Source organism: Cupressus sempervirens, chromosome 1, assembly GCF_028749045.1.
Source record: "Cupressus sempervirens isolate cs-2001-9-10 chromosome 1, ASM2874904v1, whole genome shotgun sequence".
Lineage (NCBI taxonomy): Eukaryota > Viridiplantae > Streptophyta > Pinopsida > Cupressales > Cupressaceae > Cupressus > Cupressus sempervirens.
The window spans coordinates 362,447,081-362,473,205 of NC_143118.1; the positions used below are offsets into that span (position 1 = coordinate 362,447,081).

The following is a 26,125-nucleotide window of genomic DNA, read 5'->3' on the forward strand; positions in this document are numbered from 1 at the left end:
TTTTGGGCCAGGGATGGCTTGTACAAGCAAGGGTTAAGCATGACTGAAAGAAGAATACACTATCAATAGAAAACAGGGGATGACGATTCATTATTGATTTACACACACAAATGGTGGACGAAGAAGTCATATCATCTGATTTCGAAGAAGAGGATAAAGGAAAGCAATGATTAGAACCCAATGAGGAAGGAGTCCTACGGTTGGAAGGTGGACGGATGGATGATGATTTGGATTCGGTGAATGGCCTTTTCCACTGGCAGATGGAGGATTACAAGCTCTTTTCGAGCTGTAACATGTTAAGGGTCAACGAAGGTGAGAAAGAAGGGGGAAATGAATGTTCGAAGGAATATAGAGAAGCGGAAGAAGGAAAGGCGGTTACGACAAAAGCTGAAGGGAAGAACATACAGTACGAACCCAGAAAAAGGAAAGATTTCACAGTACAGTACATGGTGAATGGACCACGCAGAAAGAAAAAGTTACACTACATGAAATTAGTAGAAAGGTGCCGGCAGCAAGGAAAACACATCGTACAGTTTGCACAAGAAACAAAGAGGAAGGGCTTAATAAAAACTTTAGCAATATGGAGTGAAGGTTCTAAAATCAAGAATACAGTTATTGACGGCAAGACGAAATTAATGGTACCGAGTTTCGAGAACAAACTGGGCATATGGAAAACTTGAGGGAGAGATTGTGTAACTTAAATAAACTTGATGAGCAACGATTGCAAGCACAATGGGCCACAGAGGTGACACAGAATAGGCACAAAGCATGGCATGATAAATACCTAAAATTGAACAAGTTCCAACCAGGATAGATAGTGTTGAAGGATGGTGGACGGAATGAAATTAAACTAGGGAAGTTTAAATTTAAATGGGTCGGGCCATACCAAATCCGGGAAGTAGGTGATAATGGAGCAATAAAGTTGTGGACACTAGACTGGCAGGAAATTTTGGAAACAGTGAATAGTTCCAAGTTGAAAATATATCATGCATGACCTGTTTCGTCATCGAGGAATATCAAGGAGCAGTAAAATTCAATGATTAACAAAAAAAGAAAAAAAGAAGAAAAATTGGAAAAGAAAAATTAATGTCACCGTATGGCAGCTAGCAAAGTCACCGTATGGCCATTGTATGCCCATCGTACGGAAACCATTTGATGACCATCGTACGGTGTTTGAAGTGCCCCACCGTATGGTGTTTTATGTGTCCCCATGCGAGGTTTTAAGTGCCTCCCGTATGGCAAAGTGTGATCACCTGTTAGACTACCTCACCGTACGGCAACAGATTAGAAGCTGCATTCAATATGAGAGGAGCCACTGTACGGCTTCGAGCCCATACGGATTTTTAATTCCATCATATGGTCCTTCTAGTGCCCCCATGACCATACAACGTACAAAGAACAGAGGCCAGGTAATTAATTATATTTAACGCAAGTACTGGAAGCTGGTACCGTACAGACATCAGGCAAAATAAGGGGCTTAGCCGTATGATTCCTACCACACGCCTTCATTGTACGACCTGCTAAATTCAAGAGATATAATGCATTGCTGCCGTATGGTCACACTGCATAGGAGATGAAGGACATTACGGGAAGATCATACGGTACAGAATAGCAATTCTGCACTGCTTCGAACACAACACCGCATTTGCATTACCGCCGTATGAGCATGAGGCAGAGGTCGATTTTGGGTTGGGTTTTGCAGAAATTTTCTGAGTGATCAAAGTAAAAAGGAAGATATAGCCATACAGCAGAAAAAAATAGAGGAAGGAGCCCCAGGACCCTGTGGGGGTGCTGCCCCTCGACTCCGCTGGGGACGATGTCCCCTAGACCCCCAGTCAGTGCAGTTATCAGTCATGGGGAGTGTGACCAGTTGATGAAACCTAGAGTAGCTGCAGGCATAGAGTGTTTGTGTACCAGAGGTAGAGAGAACACCAGAGAAAGCCTTTCGAGAGGGGTGATACGTTTTGAGGCACTCAGAGTAGGTGTTGGATGTGAGGCTATCTTGGTGGATGCATATAGAGCTCGAGAGGAGCTGATCATCCAGTTGAAGGCAGTATAACAACATTTGACTTAGTGTACCCAGGAGTTGGAAGTAGAGAAAGTAGCATGGGTGGCTATCAAGGTCAGCTAAGGAAACAGTATTGTGTTAGCAAAGGCTGCAGATGCAACGTATTTTGGAGACCAATTTGATGCAGGCACGGAACAAATGTGAAAGTGGTATGACGAAAACATATCTATCTTGTTATAGTTAGTCAATTAATGTATCCTGTTTTGTTGCTCTGTCTCAGATATTTTGTAATTGTCGTCCGGAGACGACTTTTCTTTTTGGGGGGATGATGTTGTCGGTAAAGTTAGAAAATAGCTGATAGGCCCCTTCAGGAAGGTTCTTGTTATGTAGCTAATGGGCCTCTTCGGGAAGGTTCTTCGGGATGGTATATGTACAACTTTGGATCGTGGTTGTAATCATTATTGTAAGCATTATGTAATCTCTTCGGCATAAATGCGAATAATAAAAGGAGTACTACATTTACATGTTCTTGTTTAATTGTCTGTATGCATTAAATTATTTACCCCATACGGTAAACAAAGGGTTTTGATTCCTCTCTTTAAAGGAGCATTGGCAAAAAAATTTAAAAGAAAAGATTCTCATTACCATTTCATAGGAAAGAATCCTAGAGCCATACTGTATATATATATATATATATATATATATATATAAGGCTTATCAGAAAGCAGCTATTTTACAAAAACTAACACAGTTTCAATAAAAACCGATCACCAAATCAATTGACATGCAGTTAATGACATTTTTTTTCGCTTCCTAAAAAAAGCAAATGAAGCAATCTGTGAAAGTGGAAGCTAAATGCTTCTAATATGTCTCAAAATGTCTTATTCATTTTGATGATGCTTTGTTTAGAAACTCAATGTGAATTGGAAGAATTGGAACTGTTTCTTATATCTAGACAAGCCAAGAAATACTCAAACACACTATATAAATTTGTATTGTTTTAAATTAAAAGAAGAATTTTTTCCCTAATCTTTTATGAATAAAGACTATATAGAAACTTTATAAAACGTTTTTTATATTTGTCAGTGAATGTTGTGCATTTCTAGTTCTTTGATGCCACTATGCACTTTTGAAGTTGAATGTCATCTTTCTCCTAATATTCAACTGCTGTGCTAATTTTTCTCGAGGGCCCTTTTCACATTTATGCTTGCCATAAAGATTGGGGATGCCTTGATGGTGCCCATCTATAATGGTATGTCTCTTGCTTGCCTCATCACCTTGGATAATGGGAATGACTGGTATGCCACTGTGGTTTCATAGGTTACACCATGTGTAAGCTAATAATTTGAAAATTGGAGTGTCACATGACTTCTTCCACTCTATTAGTTGGTCAAGGCTACATTTTTAGGAGACAAGGGTGTAAGAAAAGGCAGCTTATGTTATGACCATTTTTAGATAGTGGGGGTTTTTGGATCCTTTTTAGAGGATTGGGGATGAAATTAGTGGGTTGTCTACCCACTCTCTAACTTTAGGGACACTTAGGGTTTGGAAGCTTGGGAGGGAGCTCTTCTACAACTTTTCATTTCCATTTTGCAAAGGGATTCAAGGTTGGTGTTCTTGCCATATAGTTAGTTTGCTTCCATTTTGAAGTTCAATCTTGGTATTGCATTCACGAGAATGTAGTTAGTGAGAATGACATTGTAAGGGAAATGTGTGGTACCATCTTGTATCTTGTTGTGTTGTGTTGTGTTGTGTTGAGCATGAAGTTTGGGTTTCCCTTGTTTTCTTTCATTTTATCTTCTATGATTTTGTGCATGAGTGTGGTTATGGGTGTGAGGGCTTCACTCACCCTTTGGGAAGGGAAGAGAAGCCCAGGGCGAAGGGGTTAGTTGGGCTTGAAAATGTATTGAGAACCTTAGAGTATGGGCTCCATTGTATGCCATAATCATTCATATCTTGTTGGGGGTGATAAGGGAAGTATGATGTATAAATGAAGTTTATGGAGTAGGGGCTCCAAGAGAATTACAACTGATGATAGTATGTTTGGAGGATGATTGTGAAGGCCCCGAAAGGGCATAGAATTGATGTCTGGTGAAAGCCTTGAAAGGGCTTGAAATTTGTTTATTGCAGGTATTGTTTGATATGGCAAATCTCCATTTGAAAAGCACACCTTCACCCTATGTTTATGGTTCCATTGGTGAACCATTGTGAAACATCCTGGATGAAATGGTTCAAGTTTGAAATGTAATGTATATGCATTTGCAAAATTGTATGTGAAACCCGGTTTGAGCCTTGTTCTCCTAGCGTGGTGGTGGTCTCTTTGGAGGCCTATGGTTGGGTGGAGAGCACCCATGGTCTTTGTTGTTTTGTTGTGATGCGTTTGTAGATTGGTGTTCAAAGGAACAATGGAAAAAGGCTTGGAATGCTCATCTTGTAGATCGTTGCTTGAAGGACAAAACTTGTCATTGTGCAATGCACTTGTAATGGAGAATCCTCCATCTTGTCCACGTTGTTTTGATACATGATTGCATGGTAGTAACGATGGAATTTTGAAGGCATCATATGTAATTGTTCCATTACTTTTCATTGGTATGCACTTGGATGTAGTGAGGTTGCAAGTTGAAACCTTAAAGTGGATAATATTGGAAATGTTTCATGGAATTATTTTAGGCAACTATTCAATGGTAGTTAATGTCCATCAAAATCAATGTGAATATGTTTTAGAATATGCCCAGTTGATTTACGGAATGTGATGACTAAATTGTACTCATATCATGGTTGACACTGTAGATGATTTCAATAGAGTAATTAGTTCAATATTGAAAAGTTCCATTGTGGGAAGCGAAGACTGAATTAGTAGATTTCATAGTAGATCTTGTTTAGGTAAAACAAAAAGGGGACTTAACAATTTATCGATGATAAGTGAGTAAGCATCTGGTAATTCCTTAAGTTCATTTTTCAATAAGCTTCAATAAAATGATTATTTGGATACATTAATTAAAATGTTAATCCCCCATTAGACTCAACACTAGAATTAGAATTCATGTATATAATATTCTAATTTGAGTGAAATCAAATAGGTGTAAATCAATGTAAATATTCATACTTGAACCAAAACAATAGGCTGAGAGAGTGTATTTAACTCTCTGGAAAATGCATGGGAGGAGAAAATTATGTCTTCCCAAGAATACAGACTAATATAATAATAAGGAATATACCTGATACTCCTAGTAGGACCTATAAGGCTTGGGGATTATGATATAATATGGCTAACACTAGGTTGTTCCCCCCTAAGTTATTCCCAAAGTCACAAGATTTGACAATGACATATATAAATATGTAAATCAAAATATTGTACAAAAAAATAATAAATGAATGAAATAAAAGAACTTTTAAATCTAACACACTTGGTTCAAACAAATTTAGAATTTCATTCCTACCTATATCAAAACTAGAAAGTACCCTATGAAAATCCCAGCAAAACAATAATAAAACAAATTCTTAAACAAATCATAACAAACAAAATTCAATAAAGAAACTATAAATTCCTCACACTTGCCCCAAACAAATGAAGAATATTATGAAAACTCATAAACCTAGGCATCCTTGCTTTTGTCAGCACCTTAGGCTTAGAAAAAAAAAAAATGATTATGACACCATGTTCTGACATATGTCAACACCTCTTCTCTAGGCATCTACCACTTGGGAAAAGTGAAATGATTTAAGTCAGATCCCTTCCTCACCAACCCACGCCTAGGGAGGAGTAAGCAAGGACTTGGGGAAGTGTTCGAAGTCTGAAATTAATGCCTAGTCGATTTGCCTTGAGATTTATACTACCACTTGACATGATTGCTGATTTGGTCACCTCACCATGGGAAGAACATCTAGGTACGTGAATTTTGAGGGAGGGAGACTTTGCATAAAAAAAGGGGAAGTCATGTGACTTAAGAAAAATGTATTAATATTTGGGATGTCAAATTTGTCTTAGGTCAAGTTCCTTTTTAAATTAGTTGTGAAGGGGTTAGAAATTAAATAATCTTATTTTTATTTTGGATTAGACTAGTTACCTAATTATATATAACTAAAGTGGTTAGGAGATGAGTAGGATGTGTTAATATTTTATAATTATAGGATGATTTAAGATGGAATAGGGTTAACAAGATATAACTTAGGATGTTAATTTAAATAAGTAAGTGAAATTAAATATTTATATAGGATTTAATTTTTTTTTGTACGATGAGGCAAACAATAATGTATGGGGTCAAAAATTTAGATTGTAGATAAACTTAGTATTCATGGTTAGTTTTAGTAATAATAAATTAAGGGTCGAGTTATTATATGAGAAAAAAATAAATAATAAATCTAAGTAATAAAATAAAAATAAAAATAATATTAATAAAATAAAATAGGAATATTCATAAAAAGAAACAATCTTAAGCATAGTTTACAAAAAGAAACAATCATGGAACCATATAACAACATCAATGCAGAAAAAATGATTCATAATCACATACGTAATGTCTTCTCCTCCAGGAAACTATCTGTAGAACTACACCTATTATCTTTAATTCTCCTCTCAAAAAAAAAAAAAGTGGTTGTATTTTGCCTCATAAATTTAGGGCATGACACATGTGACAGATGTATAACCCAGTGCCTGAGAGATTGTTTCTCAGAAACTTTTGACAAGGATTTGTAAATTATGTCTGTGAACATGCAAGTTCCCTATTATCACTTCAATTTAGATACAAGGATTCAATCAATAACATGAAACAAATGAATAGGTAGTTTAAGATTTATCATTCCAAAATCTCTTTTGGTGGTATGGGTGAACAAAACTGATCAGTGCCTAGTCAAGGTTACAGTCATTAGGCCATAAATATTCATTCTACAAGGCATCAATATACTTCAATGGCCACTTAAAAAAATTACTTAAAAAAAGTAAAAATCCAACTTGCAAAAGGCTAGCAATTATATCATACTTCAAAATCCATTTTATGGTATCAATAGTCTGTTTTCAGTGAAAAAAATTACAGTGCTCGAGCAAAGGCTAACGGTGAACAAACTACAAATGCAGCAAATATGCATTGGAGGACTTTATAGTCCTTGATTATTCTTCCAAAAATCATTGCATCAGAAAGTGGAGATGATCCACATTAAGATCATGTATTCTAATATGCTCCAAATTGAAGTATGCAGTGTTATTACAGACCATTGTATAAACACAGACTTTTATTACGTGCAAATAAACACAAAACAATTTTATCTTCCCCTCAAAATCTTCTAAGATGCCTCAAAGATTTTCCAACACCTAGCAAAGGAGCTCAATTTCTCTTTTAAAAGAAAGAACAAACTTGTTGGTAGTGGAAGATCAAAATTGAAGTACGAAGGGAATGGAAATGTATGGAATATGAAATGTGGAGTATGGAAGTGTATGGAGGGGGGTGGTACGAATGACGGATAGAGGGAGGAGTACAAATGGAGGGGGTAGTATGGCGGATGGAGGGGAGATATGGATGGAGGGAGGAATATGGATGGAAGGAGGTAGTACGGCAGATGTTGGGGGAAGTATGGATGGATGGAGGAGTACGGATGGAGGGAAGAGTATGGATGAAGGAGTATGATTGGAGAGAGAGGTATAGAGGGAGATGGATGGAGGAGTACGTAGGGTATTGTACAGAAATTGGAAGGAACGTACAAACTCATATGCAAATAATATTAGAACACAACTCCATCAAATAAATGAAAAGCATGAATAGATATTGAGTACTGATATTCTCCAATTAACACTCACAAACAAAGATGGTGCTTTGATTTGTCAAATCCAAATAAAGTATTAGAGGCAATGAAATCGGGTGAGGGTTGAATCCCACCGAAACCAGACAGCCAAGTAGGGAAGATCTTTCACTTCCGAAATGGCGAGCAATAGAGAACTCCAATAGGAATTCGCAGTATAAAGAAAATAATCCAAATCACATGCCTAAAACAACTTACAAGGCGGCTTTATAAAAGGGCTTCTGGGAAACTTCCCAAAGGATTACAAAAGGGCAATAAGCCAACAAGTACTAAAAATAAAGGGTGGGCCCGAGAGATTGAAAACAGACCACATAACAAAATATTATTATTTAATAAAATTGGGAATAATACAAATCCTCGCTAGCCAAAGATTGCTTGTCCTCAAGCAATATGCAAACTCCAGGATCCCAAACCTTCAGGATCACATGTGCATAATTGAATTCAATTGAGATGAGTGGACCATTATTTAGGCTCCGCTGCGCCACTCTGATATAAATATTGTTCCATCCTGAGTCACCAAGATCCCAGACTTGAAATTCATCTGTGTAATCCATCATGATTGCCATTGGGGAATAGATTTCATAATCGGCCAACTGTAAAGATTGCTCTTGCAAATAATCCTTGATCGAATCCGCATCACCAGGAGCCTGAACAACTACCAGTAGAGCTTTCTTATTCGAAGGGTCGCTGGTAGAACCCAAAGTTCCATCAAGTTGATCGTTGAGCATTGGTTTAATGTTATTTATGCAAGTACCTTCTTCCGTAATCATTTCCTTCATCTTCAATTCGGGTACCAAATAGATTCTGTCTTTGTGGTAAATGACATCGCCAACCACCTTGTACCTGTCATCCTGCACTTGACCATCCAACAGTTGGCACACAAAAGGATTCTTGGAGTATTCGACTAACAAATGTGCCCTCCAATCGGATGGAAACTAAACCATAGTGTAATCAAAGTCAAAGTTGTCCATTCTCCCAACAAGCTGGTAGAATCACAAGCTCTGATACCACTGTAATGTCCCTAGTTTGGACAAAGAGGCGGTGGATACAAGATTGTTCGTCAAAATTTTTGTGAATATGGAGGGATATATGAACTGTGGTGTACGTATGGTGAAGAGGACCCTAGTATGGTGGTTGGTAGTGGAAGATCAAAATTGAAGTACGAAGGGAATGGAAATGTATGGTGTATGAAATGTGTAATATGGAAGTGTATGGAGGAGTACGGAAGGGTGTGGTACGAATGATGGATGTTGGGAGGAGTACAAATGGAGGGGGTAGTACAGTGGATGGAGGGAGGAGTACCGATGGAAGGAGGTAGTATGGAAGATGATGGGGGAAGTATGGATGGATGGAGTACGGATGGAGGTAGTACGACAGATGGAGGAAGGAGTACGGATGGAGGAGTACGATTGGAGAGAGAGGTGGATGGAGGAGTATGTCGGGTATTGTACAGAAATTGGAAAGAGCATACAAACTCATGTAGATAATATTATAACACAAATCCATCAAATAAATGCCAAGCATGAATAGATATTGAGTACCGATATTCTCCAATTAACACTCACAAACAAAGATGGTGCTCTGATTTGTTAAATCGAACCAAGTATTAGAGGCAATGGAATAGGGTGAGGGTTGAATCCCACCAAACTGTAAAGCCAAGTAGGGAAGATCTTTCATTTCAGAAATGGCGAACAATAGAGAACTCCAATTGGAATTCGCAGTACAAAGAAAATAATCCAAATCGCATGCCTAAAGCAACTTACAAGAAGACCTTATAAAGGGCTTTGGGGAAACTTCCCGAAGGATTACAAAATCGCAATAAGCTGACAAGTACTAAAAATAAAGGATGGGCCCGAGAGATTAAAAACATTGATTCTCGGCCACATAACAAAATATTATTATTTAGTAAAATTAGGGATATTACAACTTTAATGTTTTGTAATAACTCCAAATTGAACGAGTTACAAGAAACCAGGATGGCCGTATGGATGTGACTAGGTATGCACGGACTAGAAGGCCGTACGGACTGGAATGGGGTTACTATGTGATTGTACAATGGCAATTGAACAGCCATACGGTTAGTTATCAAGGGCCGTATGGTTAGTTACCAAGGGCTGTACTATATAAGCCGTATGGTGGAGTGTGGGGCAACAAGTATGTTCTATAGTGATGAAAGGTGGTGGTATGGGGAGCAGCTATGGCCGTATAGTGGATGAAGGGGGATGTGGAAAGCCATACAATGGGTGTAGACACTGAAACAAGAAGGATGTACGGTGGGATAAAGAGGGCCGTATAGTGATAGTGATGGATACTGTACAGAAGAGGGTGGATGCTGTATGGGATGAAGTACAGAGCTTGCAGAGAATAGAATGGACAGAAAATGCAAGAGGGCACAAAATGTTCTATGAAATACCTTATTCATTCAACATGAGAATTTGATCAAATTACACATAATGACTTTACCAATTTGCAAGATAATAGTGCTCTGATTTTCTAGATCTGAGCGAAGTATTACATGCAACAACGGAATAGGGTGAGGGTTGAATCCCACCGATACCGTAGGAGCCAAATAGGGAAGATCTTTCACTTTCGAAATGGCGAACAATCCAGAATTACAACAGGAATTCGCAGTACATAGAAATAATCCAAAAGCATACCTACTACTACCTACAAGTTGTTCTTAAATACCTGTCAGGAAAATCTTCATAGGGTGTACAAAGATAGCCAACGACCAAACTACCTATGGAAACACAATAAAAATGGGTTCAAGATATGTTAAATCAATCAGCCCATTAACAATAGTTTGATAAATGATTTATTTTATAACGGGTACATTACAGTCCTCCCATCCCAAATTTTTCTTTTCTCAAGCAAATGCAATGCCGGATGCTGGAGAATGTGATTGCCCTCCCACATCTCATCGTCCAATGGAAAGTGTTTAAAATGCACCAAGTATTTCTTTACCATGCGGTTCCGCAGAGTCTTCTCATGTACTTCGATAATCTTAGCTGGTTCCAATATGAGCTTTCCTTCTTCATTGAGTGGTGGAAGGTCTATGGCTACCGTGACGTTCTACCCTCCGACCTTCTTTAGGCATGAAACATGAAAAACGTTATGAATACGGCTTCCTTCCGAAAGTTCCAGCTCGTAAGCAACTTCACCAATGCGACAGACTATGCGATATGGGCCATAAAATCGTGGCTTTAAATTTTCTTTTCCCCTTTCCATCAATGAGGATTGTCAATATGGTTGGAGCCTGAGATAAACCAAGTCCCCTACTTCAAAAATCCTCTCCATTCGGTGTCTCTCGACGTACATCTTTTGTTGATTTTGTGTCCATTGTAAGCTTTCCTTCAGGTATCATAGGATGTCCTGTCCCTCCTGATGCCAGTTCCTCTCCCTTGGTGCGCGACTGTCTCCCAGTACTCTATGAATGAAGGAGAGGGGTTCGTGCCTATATAGAGCTTTGAATGGTGCCTTCCTGATGAACATGTGATACGTGGTATTGTGCCATCCATTAGCTCACAGGCAAATGTGTGTTTAGAATATTCTACCAACAAATGTGCCTTCCAGTCAGTTGAAATCTGGTTTAGTGAGCAGATGGAGGGTTTCCTGGACAAGGCATCTGCAACCACATTGCTCTATCCTTTCACACATTCAATGTCAAAATCAAAAGCCTGGACCTTGCTTACCCTTTTTTGTTGCCTCTCATTCAAGTCCCGTTGTTGCAGAAAATATCTCAAACTGTTGTGATCCATACAGATGACAAGCTTGGCACCCACCAGATACTGCCGAAACTTGGTTAGTGCGTATACGATGGCCAACATTTCTTTGTCATAGATGGAATATAAGCGTTCGATTTTTCTAAGCTTCTTGCTCTCATAAACTATGGTGTGTCTATCCTACATTAGTACCGCACCAATGCCTTCTCCTGATGCATCGCACTCCAGAATGAATGGTCGAGTGAAATTTGGTAATGCAAGTATGGGACAAGTGCTCATTGCCTCTTTTAGTTTATCAAAAGTGAGTTGTGCCTTTTCGTTCCACTGGAAAGACCCCTTGTCAGATCCATTAAGGGTGCATTGAGCTGAGAGAATCCTTTAACGAACCTCTAGTAATAACTATATAATCCGAAAAACCCTCGCAAATCCGTGAGTGATTTCTGGGAAGGCCAATCAAGGATAGCTTGAATTTTCTCTTGATGAACTCGAACTCCATATTTACTGAATACATGCCCCAGGTACAATATTTCTATCATACCGAATTCACACTTGGATTGCTTGGCGAACAAAGACTGCTCCTCCATGATCCTTAGGACTTCATCTAGATGCTTTAGGTGCTCCCATGTCTTGCTATAAATAATAAGATCATCAAAAAATACCAATAAGTACTTACGCAATTTTTTTTTGATGCGATTCATGCAAGCTTGGAATGTAGCAACTCATCTATCTTTGGAATGGGATATCTATTCTTTATTATTTTTTTGTTCAATGCACGGTAGTCCACACACAAGCACATCGTCCTGTCCTTCTTGACTAATACTACTGATGATGCAAAGGGGCTAAAACTGGGACGGATCCATCCTTTATCCTGTAGTTCCTGAATAGTCTTTTCAATCTCATCTTTGAATTTCTTGGGATTATGGTAGGGTGTGGTTATGACTAGCTTGGCTCCAGTTTCCAACTCAATAGTATGTTCAAAACCTTGATGAGGTGGTATGCCAGGAGGAATGTCAATGAAAACTTTATCATATTTACATAAAATATTTTGGAGATCATCATCCTGAAAGGTGTCTGTTGCGTCTTTATAGGTCTCGTCAAGACAAAAGAATGTGCAACCCATACGTCATCATGTCAAAAAATTGCGTCCATCTTATGTGTAGAAACTTCCTTCAGACCTTTATTTTCTATTCCGCAGAGAACAACGTTTTTTCCATCGATAACAAAATGATGTCCATCCGTTTTGAAACTTTGAGTGTATTCATCAAGTGTTTCCATCCACTGTATGCCTAGAATAACCTCCATATCATCAAGGTCCACTATGAAGAAATCCTTGGTCATCGTGTGATTTGCCATTGTGATATGTAGCTGTGGAACAAGGTGTGTGCAGGGCAGGAGGGTCCCTCCGACAACCTTGACCTAAAATTCTACGTGCATCTCCGTAGATAGACCTCTTCGTTTCACAAGAGAGGAGTTTATGAAGTTTAGCGTAGCTCCGCTCTTGAGCATCACCATGACTTTTTGTCCTCGAAGGTTTCTCGTACACGAAACATTGTACACCTTGGGCTATCGGCTAGGGCGATAGTTCCTCCGCATCGTACCAACGCTGCAATTCTTTCCGTATAGTTCAAACTAACCATGCTGGTGTCGTCGTGATGTTGGTTGTCTTCGACAAGTATTTCTTCCTGTTCATCCTCATCATCAAACACAATCTCAATATAATGGATCTTCCCTTTTCCGAGGCATCCCTGGCCTAGTTCCCAAGGTCCCTTGCAATTGAACCATAGTTTCTTCCTTCGGAGCTCTTGTCTGGTAGCTTCGTCTAACAGTGGCTTCTTGGGTAGAGGTTTATTATCTCTATCCCTTGGAAATACCAGCATTTTGGAATGTGAGTAACTTGGCAAGGATGATATTGATGATGATGCCATACTTTGTGCCTTCTTAATGGCCTCTGACAGGGTGGTAGGATTGAACCCCTTTGCGCAACCTTTCAGTGGTTTTGTCAGTCCGTCCATGAAGAACACTACTCGTTTCCTTTCAGAAATGTTCGTGACCAAAATAGAGAGTTTCTAAAATTTCGCAATGTACTGGTTGACTGATCCAATTTGTCTCAGTTGTGTCGAATCTTTGAAATTGAGTTCCAGATCTTTACCATCAAATCGATCTATCAATCTCTCAGTGAATTCCACATAAGCATTTATTTGATCATGGTCCAATGTGATGGTGTCATGATGCCACCATTCATGCGCAACTCCCTCCATGTCGAGCGCTGCAAATTTAACTTCTTCTTTTGGGATGGGATTAAGCTGGAAGTATCGACCTTCATTACCCACACTTGCACAGATATGGATCCAGATCTGTTAAATGGAGACAAATTTACTTTACTCAACTTTCTTCTTAGATTATTGTTAAAGTATCATTGGTTTCCACCTCCCAAATATCTCATTCTCAGGTCTGTGTAATCTTTGTAGGATATATCTTCCTCAAAATTCGCATTCTTCCAGTCTTATCTCAGTTATTCTTTCATCTCTTCAAAGGTTGGTTGTTTCCCTCCGTGTGGTGCCTCCGTCCATGGGGGAAGAGACAACATGGAAGGTCGAGAGCATGTTGGATGAGGGTTTTATTCACCCGAAACCGAGTTTGCGCTGTGAGCATTTTGTTCTTTGGATATTTTATTGTTTGCCAATTTCTTGAGAGTCTCTTCCATGAGTCGCTGAGTATCAGTGATCTGTGCTTGATTCCTGGCAAGTTCTCTCAGTAGTGCCACGAGTTCGACAACTAAGTGTTTTGGTTCGCAACCATTATTTGAACAAAATGCGTCCTTTTTCGGCTATAAACTCTCATTGATTGTCCACAGGTTGGCAGGATCGAAGCTTTGATACCACTTTAATGTTCTGTAGTAACTCCAAATTGAACGAGTTACAGGAAACAAGAATGGCTGTACGGATGTGATTGAGTATGCACGGAGCAGAAGGCGTACTGATTGGAATGGGGTTACTGTGTGACCATACGGTGGCAATTGACCAGCTGTACAGTTAGTTACCAAGGGCCATATGGTATAGGCCGTACGGTGGAGTGTGGGGTAACAAGTATGTCATACAGTGACGAAAGGTGGTGGTACCGGGAGCAGCTATGGCCGTACAGTGGATGAAGGGGAATGTGGAAAGCTGTACTGTGGGTGTAGACATTGAAACAAGAAGGCCGTATGGTGGGATAAATAGGGCCGTATGGTGATAGTGATGGATACCATACAAAAGAGGGTGGATGCTGTATGGGTGAAGTACGGAGTTTGCAGACAACAAAATGGACATAAAATGTAGGAGAGCACAGAACGTTCTATGAAATACCTTATTCATTCAACACAAGAGAATTTGATCAAATTACATGTAATGACTTTACCAATTCGCAAGATAATAGTGCTCCGATTTGCCAGATCCATGTGAAGTATTACATGCAACAACGGAATAGGGTGAGGGTTGAATCCCACTGAAACAACAGGAGCCAAATAGGGAAGATCCTTCACTTCCAAAATTGCGAACAATCTAGAACTCCAAAAAGAATTTGCAGTACATAGAAATAATCCGAAAGCATACCTACTACTACCTACAAGCTGTGCTTAAATACCTGTCGGAAAAACCTTCTAAGGGTGTACAAAGATAGCTGACGGCCAAACTACCTATGGAAACAAAATAAAAATGGTTCCGAGATATATTAAATCAATCGGCCCATTAACAGTAGTTTGATAAATGATTTATTTTATAATGGGAACATTACATGCCCTATTCCCTTTCTACCAATGCTTCACCCCCCGCACACTCACTATGCTCTTGCAAGGAGGAATAGCATGGTGTAAACATATTTCCCAAATCATACAAATGCAGTTAAATTTACCATAACAAATAACCATATTAACTAACAATTTGCAATTCATATGAGATCACAATGAGTAACTAACATTCTAATTCATATGAAATCATAACGAATAATTGATTTAACCAATTGTATCCAATTCACATGAAAACTCATCGGCTGTATAGAACATTTTAAATTTAGACAAAATATGGGATGTAACATAATTTTTGCAGAAACTTGTGATAGACTGATATGTTGGTAGAGTTGTTGGTGTACTAGATATTGTGGAAAGGATTTTGGGGTAAAGTGAATATTCTAGGGCTTCTGTGATAAGGTGCATACATCCATTATAAGTTTTGGAATTCCATATTGGAAGTCTTAACCAAAAAAATTAGGGGAGAAAGATATGGTGGAGGTTTAAATGTTTGAAGGATGTATCACTCATTGGATTGAAAATTGGTAGATGAAGTACCAGGAAAAAAAATAAAGGGAGAAGGATGTGGTGAATGTTTAGGGTTTTGAAGGATATAACCTTTATGAGCTTGGAATTCCATGAAGGAAATCTCGCTAGAATAAATGAAGGGAGAAGGATGTGGTAGAGGTTTAGGGACATACATGATACAACCTAAGTAGGTTGGAAATTTTACAAATGGTAAATTTGGTTCAATTCAAAAGAAGGAATGAGGAAAGCGTTTGAAGGATTATAGGATACATTCTGGATAGGCTTGAAGTTTTGCAAAACTTAGGTAGCTAAAAAGGGGGAAACTTGCACAAAGCAATAGTTTTTTCAATTTTCTTCCATTCTGCTTCAACTTAATATGGGGATACGTGATCGAGCATTCTATAAGACACGAACCTTGGTGACTCTTACAAATATTTTTGGCCTTCCAACTTGTGTATTGTTGTGACCTTTTCGTACATTGCCCCATTGCGAGTGAGAACACCCACTTTTTCTTTGGGTTGGTAGTTTGATCGCAATGTTATAGATTCAAGGCTTGTGTGGGATTCCTCTTTCGGTCCAAGGTTTAAGTTTGTAGTTTGTTTGTAATGTTTGATTTGATCAGAATTTTCATTAGGTTTGTAGACTTGAATTTAAATGATCTATCAAAACCACGTTGGTCATTATCTTAGGTAAGCTAAGTTCAGGAAACTTAATGGTCATGTTTGATTTTTTTGGTATTGAGGAATTTTCAAAGTAAAACTAGTGGAGAAAAGTGGAATTTCATGATCAACCATGAATTTCCACCCGTGACAAGATGGAAATCAAAATTTCCTTGTACTTCTCAAATTTTCATTCCTAGAGATAAAATATTGATGAAAGACGGAAGAAAAGTGAAATCTTCTTTTAAGCATTGTTTTTCCACCCTATGAAATTGTGAGAAAATCAATTGAAAATTAAAAGAAAAGTGAAGATTGGAATTTCATAGTGAACCATGAAATTCCACCCTCTTTAAAATCTTCAAGGCCATGGTCGATTTTCCACTTGATGGGAAAACTTACAAGGTAAAATGAGAATCAAGAGTGGAATTTCATCTTTGACTAAGAATTTCCATGCTAAAGTTTCATTGTGGGTCAAATTTCCACTCTTTCAGGGGAAAGATAAGTAAGGAGAAAATCATTGTTGAAATCACACCAATTAAAATGAAAATTCAAATTAATTCATGTGGTCAGCCAAAACAGCAAGAGATGCGACCCTTGGCTGGGTGTGTATAAAGGAGAGATCATGTTTGCAACTCAAAGACAATTTAAAAAAAATCAAACAAGTTACAAGCAGAGAAAGAGGTGGTTTCGGTTTGAGCAAGATAAAGGGAGAATTAGACCTCAAGAAGCTGATTTAAACCATCAAGCAAGGTTAGAAATCCAAAAATCCTTTAAGGCTTGGCATATTGAATTTAAGGAGGAAGCAAAAGTCTGATTTTGGCCAAAGAAATTCAAATTCATGAGAGGGGTGAAATTTCCAGATCTGGGCTAACATCTCAACATCAAGGTGAGTTTCTATAAGAGAAGGCAAATATCAGAAACAAAACAGAAATCTTCCATTAGAGGGCAAAAATTCAGGGTTCCCAGCAAGAAGGCGAACTAGATAAGATTGAAATGCAGATCCAAAATCAGATTTCTAGAGGACAGGGGAAGTCGTTGGCAAACCCTAGCAAGCCTGGTCAAAATTTCCTTGAAAAGGGGAGAATTTTCCAGAATTAAATACCAATTTTTAGCATTCATGTGCAAAATTCCTTATGTTTGTGAGAATTATTTGTAAAATCAGGATCATGAATTGAGAGTTAAAATCACATTCTTTAGAAAAGAAGTATTTTCATGAAAACGTGTTAAATTATTTTCAATTTTGCTTCATAAAACTTAATGTAAGTATTTTCTTTTCTTGTGCAAGGATCAGTGCACATTGATGTTCAAGAGAATGCATCAAGGAAAGAAAGTTCGAGGATTAAGGTTGAAGGATGAACCATTGGAAGGATATGAAGAAGGAAGGATATCACAGCTCGAACAATACGAAGGCTTCAAGGAAGGTGATAATTGTTACTAAAATTTCGCACACTTGTAAAATTTTTAGTATAAGAGCAAGTAATCAAAGGTGCACGAATGTTATTCATTATGTACCAAAAGAATATAAATGTCCTTGTATTTTCATTTTTGAAAGACAACTGATATTTACATAAAATGAATGAATATGAAAATGCTCGAAATGGAAATCTCACACAAGCCGTGAGTCTGACTACTACTTCTACACATTGAAAATAAGAAAAATACAGCATAGGGGAGTAGAGTCAGAGGTAACCAGCCATTACCTTTCAGCCTTTGACTAGTTATTCGATCTTGTTGCCGCTCCTGGTCCAGCTCTCGACCTGATAGCTCCGTGATGTTCTTCCTTCTGCATGGGAAAAGATGGGGTTAGATCTTAAACGATCCAAGCAATGACTGGTTATTACCAACTTGGTACCCACAAATACTATATGATTCCTATCCTGAATACGTGTAAAAACAATAGAATAACTTCTAAATGCTTCAGTGTAAAAATCAGGAAGTATGATGTTAAAGGGACATATTGTTCTCTGATATGAAACCTTTCATTGTAACCAAGCACAAGCATATTGATCTCAAAAAACAGTACTCTAAATGTTCAGATGCACATCCCGGAGAGATAATCCATGAGTGTCACGAGCCCGTGCTCGAACCTCATAAATGATGTGCTACAGGGTGCACAAAAAGGCTACAGCAGATAATTATGATTGACATTACAATTCACAGATGCATAACTTACTGCCGAAAAGCATGAAAGGTAATCAACAGAAATACTTCAAGCAATGCTAAGAATCATGGAGTTTTGATTGTAAATATAAAACATGCTACTGAAATGTGTTTACAAGGAGCTCCGAAAACTGATGTATTCAGCAAAAGGATGTACAGCTACAGTGCAAGAAGACAGGAGTTCATCGTTTCAGCATACATATATCCTGCAATTAAAGGGGGATGGAGGATCTATATTATTTGTGGAGAAAATTAAATGTCATTTGATGGCTTGTTACGACTTACATAGAAATAGTATAGAGAAAATATGAAGTGGACAGCAAACAGTAAACAATGCCATGATCCAATGACAGCTACACAATTTATGATGAAGGAGGATATCACTAATTCTAACCAGCAGCAAGCAGACAAATGCAATATGGTTATAGATTGCCAAAACCCCGTATGCAGTAATGCATGTCGTCTCAAAATACAACAAAAAATTTATACTGGATATATTATACAGTAAGGTGCAGGGTTCAAGACCAGCAAAAGGAACTCACTTGCTGTTATAATCCATAGTAAAACCCACGTCCAGGTTTTGAAGGGTTCAGTGCAGTCACCCAAAGTAAAATGAAAACAAATGCGTGATCAGAATGAAGAATCCGGCCAGCAGAGCCCAGCTACAAGATACCCAAAACAAAGTGTGGTTCCAGCCGTAAGAAATAGCTCCCAAACGCTGGTCGAAAGCCCAAGAAAGTCATGCGTTTTTTATGCCCAGGTCTGAGAGATACGCTATGACATCCTCCAAGCACGAAAAGATGCAGAGATTTCCAAGATATCTCCCAGTGTCTGAGAGAGCGCAGATCTCTTCCATGGCGGCATGCTACAGCAAGGGAGACAGTGAAAATGCAAAGATCTAGATGGAAAGAAGGCACAGGAAGCTTGGTTTTTTCTTCAAACCCTCCTCTTTCCTCAGCCCGTGGCTCCTCTTTTTTGCAATTGCAATGATGTCAAAATGAAGAAAATATGACATCTGTTTTAGGGATCGTGCTTTGTATGACACGTCTAAGGGGCTTCCTGCCTTGTATCATTTATTTTGCAATTCCTAAGCTTTGACGCCCACTCTATGGGTTTGCAATTTCTAATAAATATTAATTATTCTAATAAGATATTAAATGATTAAAGTAGTATCACTTAATATTTTATACAAGATAATAATTAATATTTATTAAAATAGAAGAATAAATTAGCTTATAATAAACTATTATTTAATAAATATTAAGTGCCTTATATTTTATTTAAGAAATATAAATCATTTAATAGATATTATTATGCAAAAAAAAAAAAAAATTTTCTTTTCAAAAGGTGAAAACAGATATTTTACAAGTCATTATAACTAAGTGTTGAGTCATAAAGGTGAGGATTTTGTCTTGAAGGCAAGAAGTTACTGCTTTTTGAGGACTTTTGGGGTCTGGCAGGTGATATGACTACATTTATGGGGCAATTGGTGATATTATCAGAGCTTGCCCTTTGGGGGGATTTTGGACACCTTTTGGAGTCTTTGAGAAGACTCAAGTTTGGCATTTGGGGTGGAATCCGACCCAGCATTTATGACTCTCAAAATGCAGTTGAGAGGAGGGTGGATATCTATGAGTTGAGGGTTCATTTTGTAGAGGTTCTTCTTTTTCTCTGCTTGGCCTGTTTTTTGTAAGTTTTTCAGACTTCTTGACAGGAGCAGGGATCATTTTTGTAACCCATTATTCAGAGATATATACAGATCTGCAGCACTTTTGGGCATTGATTTCAGCTTATGCCTTCTCCTTTTTTCTGTATTTGTGTGTCATGTGATGCCTTCTACAAGATGGTTTCAGCTTTTGCAAGTTGAAAGTGTGTTACAAAGCAGTTTTTTTTTTTTGGATTGTGAGTAACCTATTCTCCTTTTCGAAACTATTATTTTAGCCCTCTTATTAGCTTTTGCAAGGATTCTGATTATTGAGTTGTGCAAGGGAGTTTTGTTATTGCTGTTTCATGGTGTTGCTTATGTGTTAGATATCCAGGATACTTTTCTGGTGCATCACCCCTTAGGTTTTAAATTTCCTTTTTCTGTTATCCTTCTACCCTTTTCCTCCATCAGAAGTTCAGTTTCAGTAGTATAAAGTGATATACCAGATAGGAAGCCGGTCTAGAATCCGAAGATTCGTTCCAGCTACGGTTCACCCACAACCCTGGAATGTTTCCATGTTACTCCAAAAGGTTAAGTTTTCTACAAACTTAACAGGGTGCATTTTTGGTAGATAACAATAATAAGAGGAGGAATTGTGATAGCATATAATAACGATTAATTCATCATGAAGGAGATAGCAAGACAAGAAGGACTTTGAGGACAAGACTTACATCAAGAGGAATTCAAAGAACAAGGAAAACGAACAAGTTCTACAAATGGATAAGATTATTATAATCTGGAATTTTCTTTGGAAATCCAGAATCAATATGAAGGACCCAACCACAACAAGAAAGTCAAGATATCAAGACAAGAAGGATTAAAGGAGAAGATTAAAATGAAGAGATTAAAAATTCATGAAGACTAAGCAATTTGGGAATATGAATCATCACAATCAAATGAAGGCCAAATGTGGAGTATTAAGAGATATCTTTTCTTTGAGCATCTTGGGTAAGGATGTGCTTGCTGAAGTGGCATTCACTCATCTTAAACCAATCAAGTTATTCCAAGTTGACACATACAAGTTCATCTAATCGAATTCATCCGCAGTTCAACATGTGGAAAGCATTTAATGTATTACCACAATGAATTTTCTCATTTGTTCATCCTCAAAAGGATATGCATTTCAAACCAATGTAATTTTTTCATTGGCCAACATTTAGTAGTCGTGTGGTAGTTATAGGAAACACTAATTAAGGTTGCTTTGAATTATCTTGGTCGTTAATCTTGAATTAATCTAGGCCATTTGTTGTAATTGAGAGCCCTATATAAAGTTTGCTCATTTCATTTGTAAGGGAGACTTTTGTAAAATTGTTGCCGAAATAATACTGAAGCAATTGCAAATTTATTGAAGCTTGGTGAATTCTTGTGTTATTTTGGCATGTGACATGGTTACCAATTCCTCAATTAGAATTTGTTTATGTTGAGTGGTTGAATGAAAGAAATTGTTATTGATCACTGGTGAAACCTTGTATATTGATACCTTTTGTTACTTGTTGATTGGAAGTTGTGGTGTAAGGTTAGGTTGACTTTTTGCAAGGCATAATTTCAATTAATTTATGCTCATTGATTTGCATGTCTTCTTGAGTTTATGCGCATGAGTGATTTGAAAATCATTCATACATCTTCAAAGATTTGGATTAACCTTCATAGTTGTTCTACTTGGTGAAACAAAGTTTGGTTTGGTTTCACTTTATCATTAATAATCTCTCACATTGGTAGAAGTCTATTAGATTTCTAAACCTTAGCTCTTTTGCATTTTATTTCAAAGCCATTGTTAGGATTAGTTGAAGTGCTTGTATTGCAAAAATTTCATCGTTTCAAAAGCTTATAGATTTCCATGAAAGAATAGTGTAAGTGTCCACATGATTACCACCATATCACACCATAAAACTGAGTTGTACCCAACATAAAGTCCCATTTTTGAATTGTAAACCTTAGGGCTGCTTTTGATCACACAATTGTCATATTGTTTAGCATTTGGAGATTCCTTGTTGAAAAGAGGGTAGAATACTTAGTATTTTATTCTGCATGTTGGAGTGGTTACAAAGCTCACATCAATAGGTACAAGGCCAAAATTGGGTATGAAAACTTGCAAGACCCAATGAAACCAACATGTAAGGGGACTCAGCCATCGTGTGCTCAAATGAGAGTGGGTTCATTTCTAGACAAAGTTGGGATGAATGTGACAAAAACCAGAAGACCTCACTGCTAACCACTCAAACACTTTTCTTATCTAACTTTGTTTTTAATTTTTTGATATTTTCAGATTTTACATGTATCAATGACTTGCTCATAGGCACTGGATTTGGATGCATTTTGAGTGGATGTATGGGCAGCTGATGGTTCTTGTCTCAATGTTGTGAACTACAAGATAGACCTCAATGTTCATAGATCATATTTAAATACTTGCCCTATGCTCTGCCAACTCACCTCTGCATTTTAGATACCCTTTTTACTTGAACTGGAATCTTATCAATCTACCACAAATCACGCACTAACCTACGATACAACAATTCCTAATATGAGGCACATTTGAATTTTCAAGAGTACCTAATACTAAATAACATAAATTTGATGCATGTGAACAAGAACTGGCAATAAAAGCTGACCAATTTCTTTTGATAAAAAATATAATAGTGTATGTGTATGGAAAACGCCCAGTTTGACATGTTTCTGGCTTGATCGCTTTGCTTGGGCAGCATGTTGATCATAGTTAATTGTTGAAATCTGAATTTTATGCAAGGTTGTTCTTTACTCTTGTAGTATATCTATTGGCCAATACATATCTGAGTCTGGCTTGTAATATTTGCATGATTTAATGTGCAAAATGAAAGAAAAAGCAGAATTCAAAGTCTTTACAAGTATGATCTTGACTCTTGAGTTGTAAGATGGAAACTTAGTTTATTTGGGTGTGGTCATTATGCAAGATATGGAAAGCTACTTATTATAGCTACCAAATGCAGATAGAATTTTTATTTTTGGCACCTTCAAAACATGGGTGTAAATATGGAGGATAATGACAGTACAGAGTGGCGATCTGATAAATCAATAGAAAGATGCGACTTATGGTCATGTTTTATTTTCAAAAGTGGAATTTTTTCTTGTTGCTGGATTCCTTGTACTTGAGGTTCATCTGAATATAAATATTTCTTTTTATAGAAGATTGCTTTTTCAATATGGCCAGGTTGTGCAGTTGATACATTTAATCAATTAGTTTCCCTTGGTTGATCACTGATAGGATTAGTTTACCTTATGCCAAAATTTGATTGATTAAATATGAACTTTTCAAATTCAACTTTATGCATGGTGGCATTGAAGGTAAAATGACATTCTGCATGTTATGCTTTTTTTCTTTACAGATTGGAAAGCTCGAGCAGATGTGGTTAAGTTATTGGAGAATCTAAAGAAAGATATAATGTTGATTGTTGTCAGCCATGATTTGAAGTAATAGACTTGATCCCTTACTTGTAGCTTAAGAAACATTTAAAATTATAATTAGAGTTATATATTCTACAAGTTTGTTGACTTGTGAATTGTTTCTTGCTCGGTAATGATGCTAACTTTATTAATAATAGAAACTTCACAAAATACATCATTACAACAGGGAGCCAGCTTTATCACTTTAAAAATGCTCCCCTTCCACCACCACCACCTAAAATGATGGTTACTGCCATAGCCTAACAACCATCTGCAAACACTATCCTCAAGCCACCTGTACCTCATCACCCACCAACATAAGAGATGAAAGCCATGCAAAATGATGTTATTCAGAAGAATGACACCCAAAGAAGCAAAGATGCATTACAAATCCTGATAATGAAACCCTTCCTTTGGATTGCAAAAATCATGAAACCAGTGCCCTTAACAAAACTTAACCAAACTCAACCCCCATTCACCCTTTAGAAAACCCCTATTCTACACCATCTCTCCCCTCCTGTACCTCAGTTGAACTAGAATCAGAGTGAGTAGCTCTCTTTGACTTCCATTTCCTAGGAATCCTCCTTTGTACATCCATCAATTCCACAATTTGAGAAGCAATAAATTCCTGCCGACAAACTCAAGCTTCAGTTCCTTCCACACCATGAGGACCTTTATCTTGTAGTCATCTTATCCACTCCAAGCGGACAACGAAACAAAAGTAACAATTCCTAAATTCTTCGCCCACCTCAAATCGTCTTGTCTTCAAACACATCAAAACTAACACCTGGAATAACCCACTCGAAAACATGGCCAAGTCCACAGAGCATATCCTCCACCAATGAATGCAACTCTGATTTGATGACATCCTGAATCTCTGCCACCTCCGAACCCCACACAAGCGCCACTGAAATGATGTGCATATTTAGCCGATAAAGATGTTTTGCCTTAATAAACTCCTTACCCAACAGCTCCAAAACAAATTTCACCTCGTTTTTATTTCATTGAGGGGCCACAACAATCATTGAGATGTCACTGGGCCAAAAAATCCTTCTTGGTGTCAAGTTGTAAGCAGGCTAATGTTCGCCTACATTTGTATTAAAACACCAAAACACCTCACCACACTACACTATCAGCAATAACACCTGCCACATTTAAAGCACTCCATATGTATTCCCGTCCCATCACACAAGCATTCCTTGCCTCTTGATAGAATTCTCTATTAGCCTTCATTGGAAGAATGATGAAGACCATGAAAATCTTCCATCTGTACCTTCCTCTCATTAGCGAACATCAGTGCCCATTTGGACAAAGTGTTAGCCACCTCATTCCCCTGCCAACAAGTGTGTGTTACCTTAAACCCGTCAAAAGACAAAAACTCCTAAATGGCATAAAATAATAACTTCAAATGCTAGGACTGAGAGGTACCAACAATGATAGCTTCAACAATATTGAAGGAGTCACCCTCCAAGTGCAAATTTCTAATCCTTTACTTCTCCCAAGTTTGACAGCATAAAGTGCAGCCATAGCTTACACAGCATTACTGGTCCCCTGCAAGATCCTCTTTCCCCCATCACCAAGATGTTATCAAGACAATCTCTAGCAACAAAACCAATCCCAGAAGGCTTGGGATTACCCTTCAATGCAACATCAAAGTTAATCATTATCCATCCATCTTGTGGTCTCAACCACCTTACCACTTCACCACCATTTGGATTAGCCCAACACTACCCTTAACAGGTCAACTTATGAAAACTATGTTTTTTCATTAGATAATATTCAATTATTTCCTATATTTATTTTGAATGAAAATAGCAATAGTGGTATGAAATGCTGATTTTTCTAGCTGATATAGTAACTCCTGCACAAATTGAATGTACAAATATTGTAAGTGGTTTGAACCATTTTATTTTGCATTTCACTTCTAGTAAAAGTGAGTATTTTCTCTAGCTAATTAAGTTTAATAAAGTGTAGGTATACTTAATGGATTTGGACTTTTCTTCAAACTTAAATATCTTATAAGAGATAAGGAGGTTTTGGGTTGAATGTTTCCTGAATAGTATAAAAAAAAATGCAAGTCAGAAGAATTATATAGAAAGTGCAGTGACACTATTTAAAGAATAGCTTGTGGAGGTTTCTTTGTAAGTTTTTGAAAGGAATAAAAAGCTAATTCGAAGGTGTAATTATTTGTGTCTTTGTTTTGTTTCAGAAATTTAATTTTTTGGTATTAAATAAATTAACTTTTTGAATTTTTAAACATGACAACAATTGCTTGCGATTGAAACTCTCCATGGTTTAAAGCATCTTATTTGGATCACGTGGGAGATTTGCAAGGGTCACATGGGTTCTTTAAGAGAAGGAAATTGTGAT

General features: G+C 37.6%; 1 protein-coding gene across 2 annotated transcripts in view; it reads left to right on the top strand.

Annotated features, from left to right (window-relative positions):
• Positions 1-26,125, top strand: part of ABCI11 (non-intrinsic ABC protein 14) — a 275,549-nt gene that overhangs the window by 171,361 nt on the left and 78,063 nt on the right. For both annotated transcript variants that reach the window (XM_089825555.1, XM_089825547.1), the window contains exon 9: positions 23,698-23,782. In XM_089825555.1, coding sequence (XP_089681681.1) covers positions 23,698-23,782 — 85 coding nt within the window. The remainder of the gene's footprint in view (positions 1-23,697; positions 23,783-26,125) is intronic.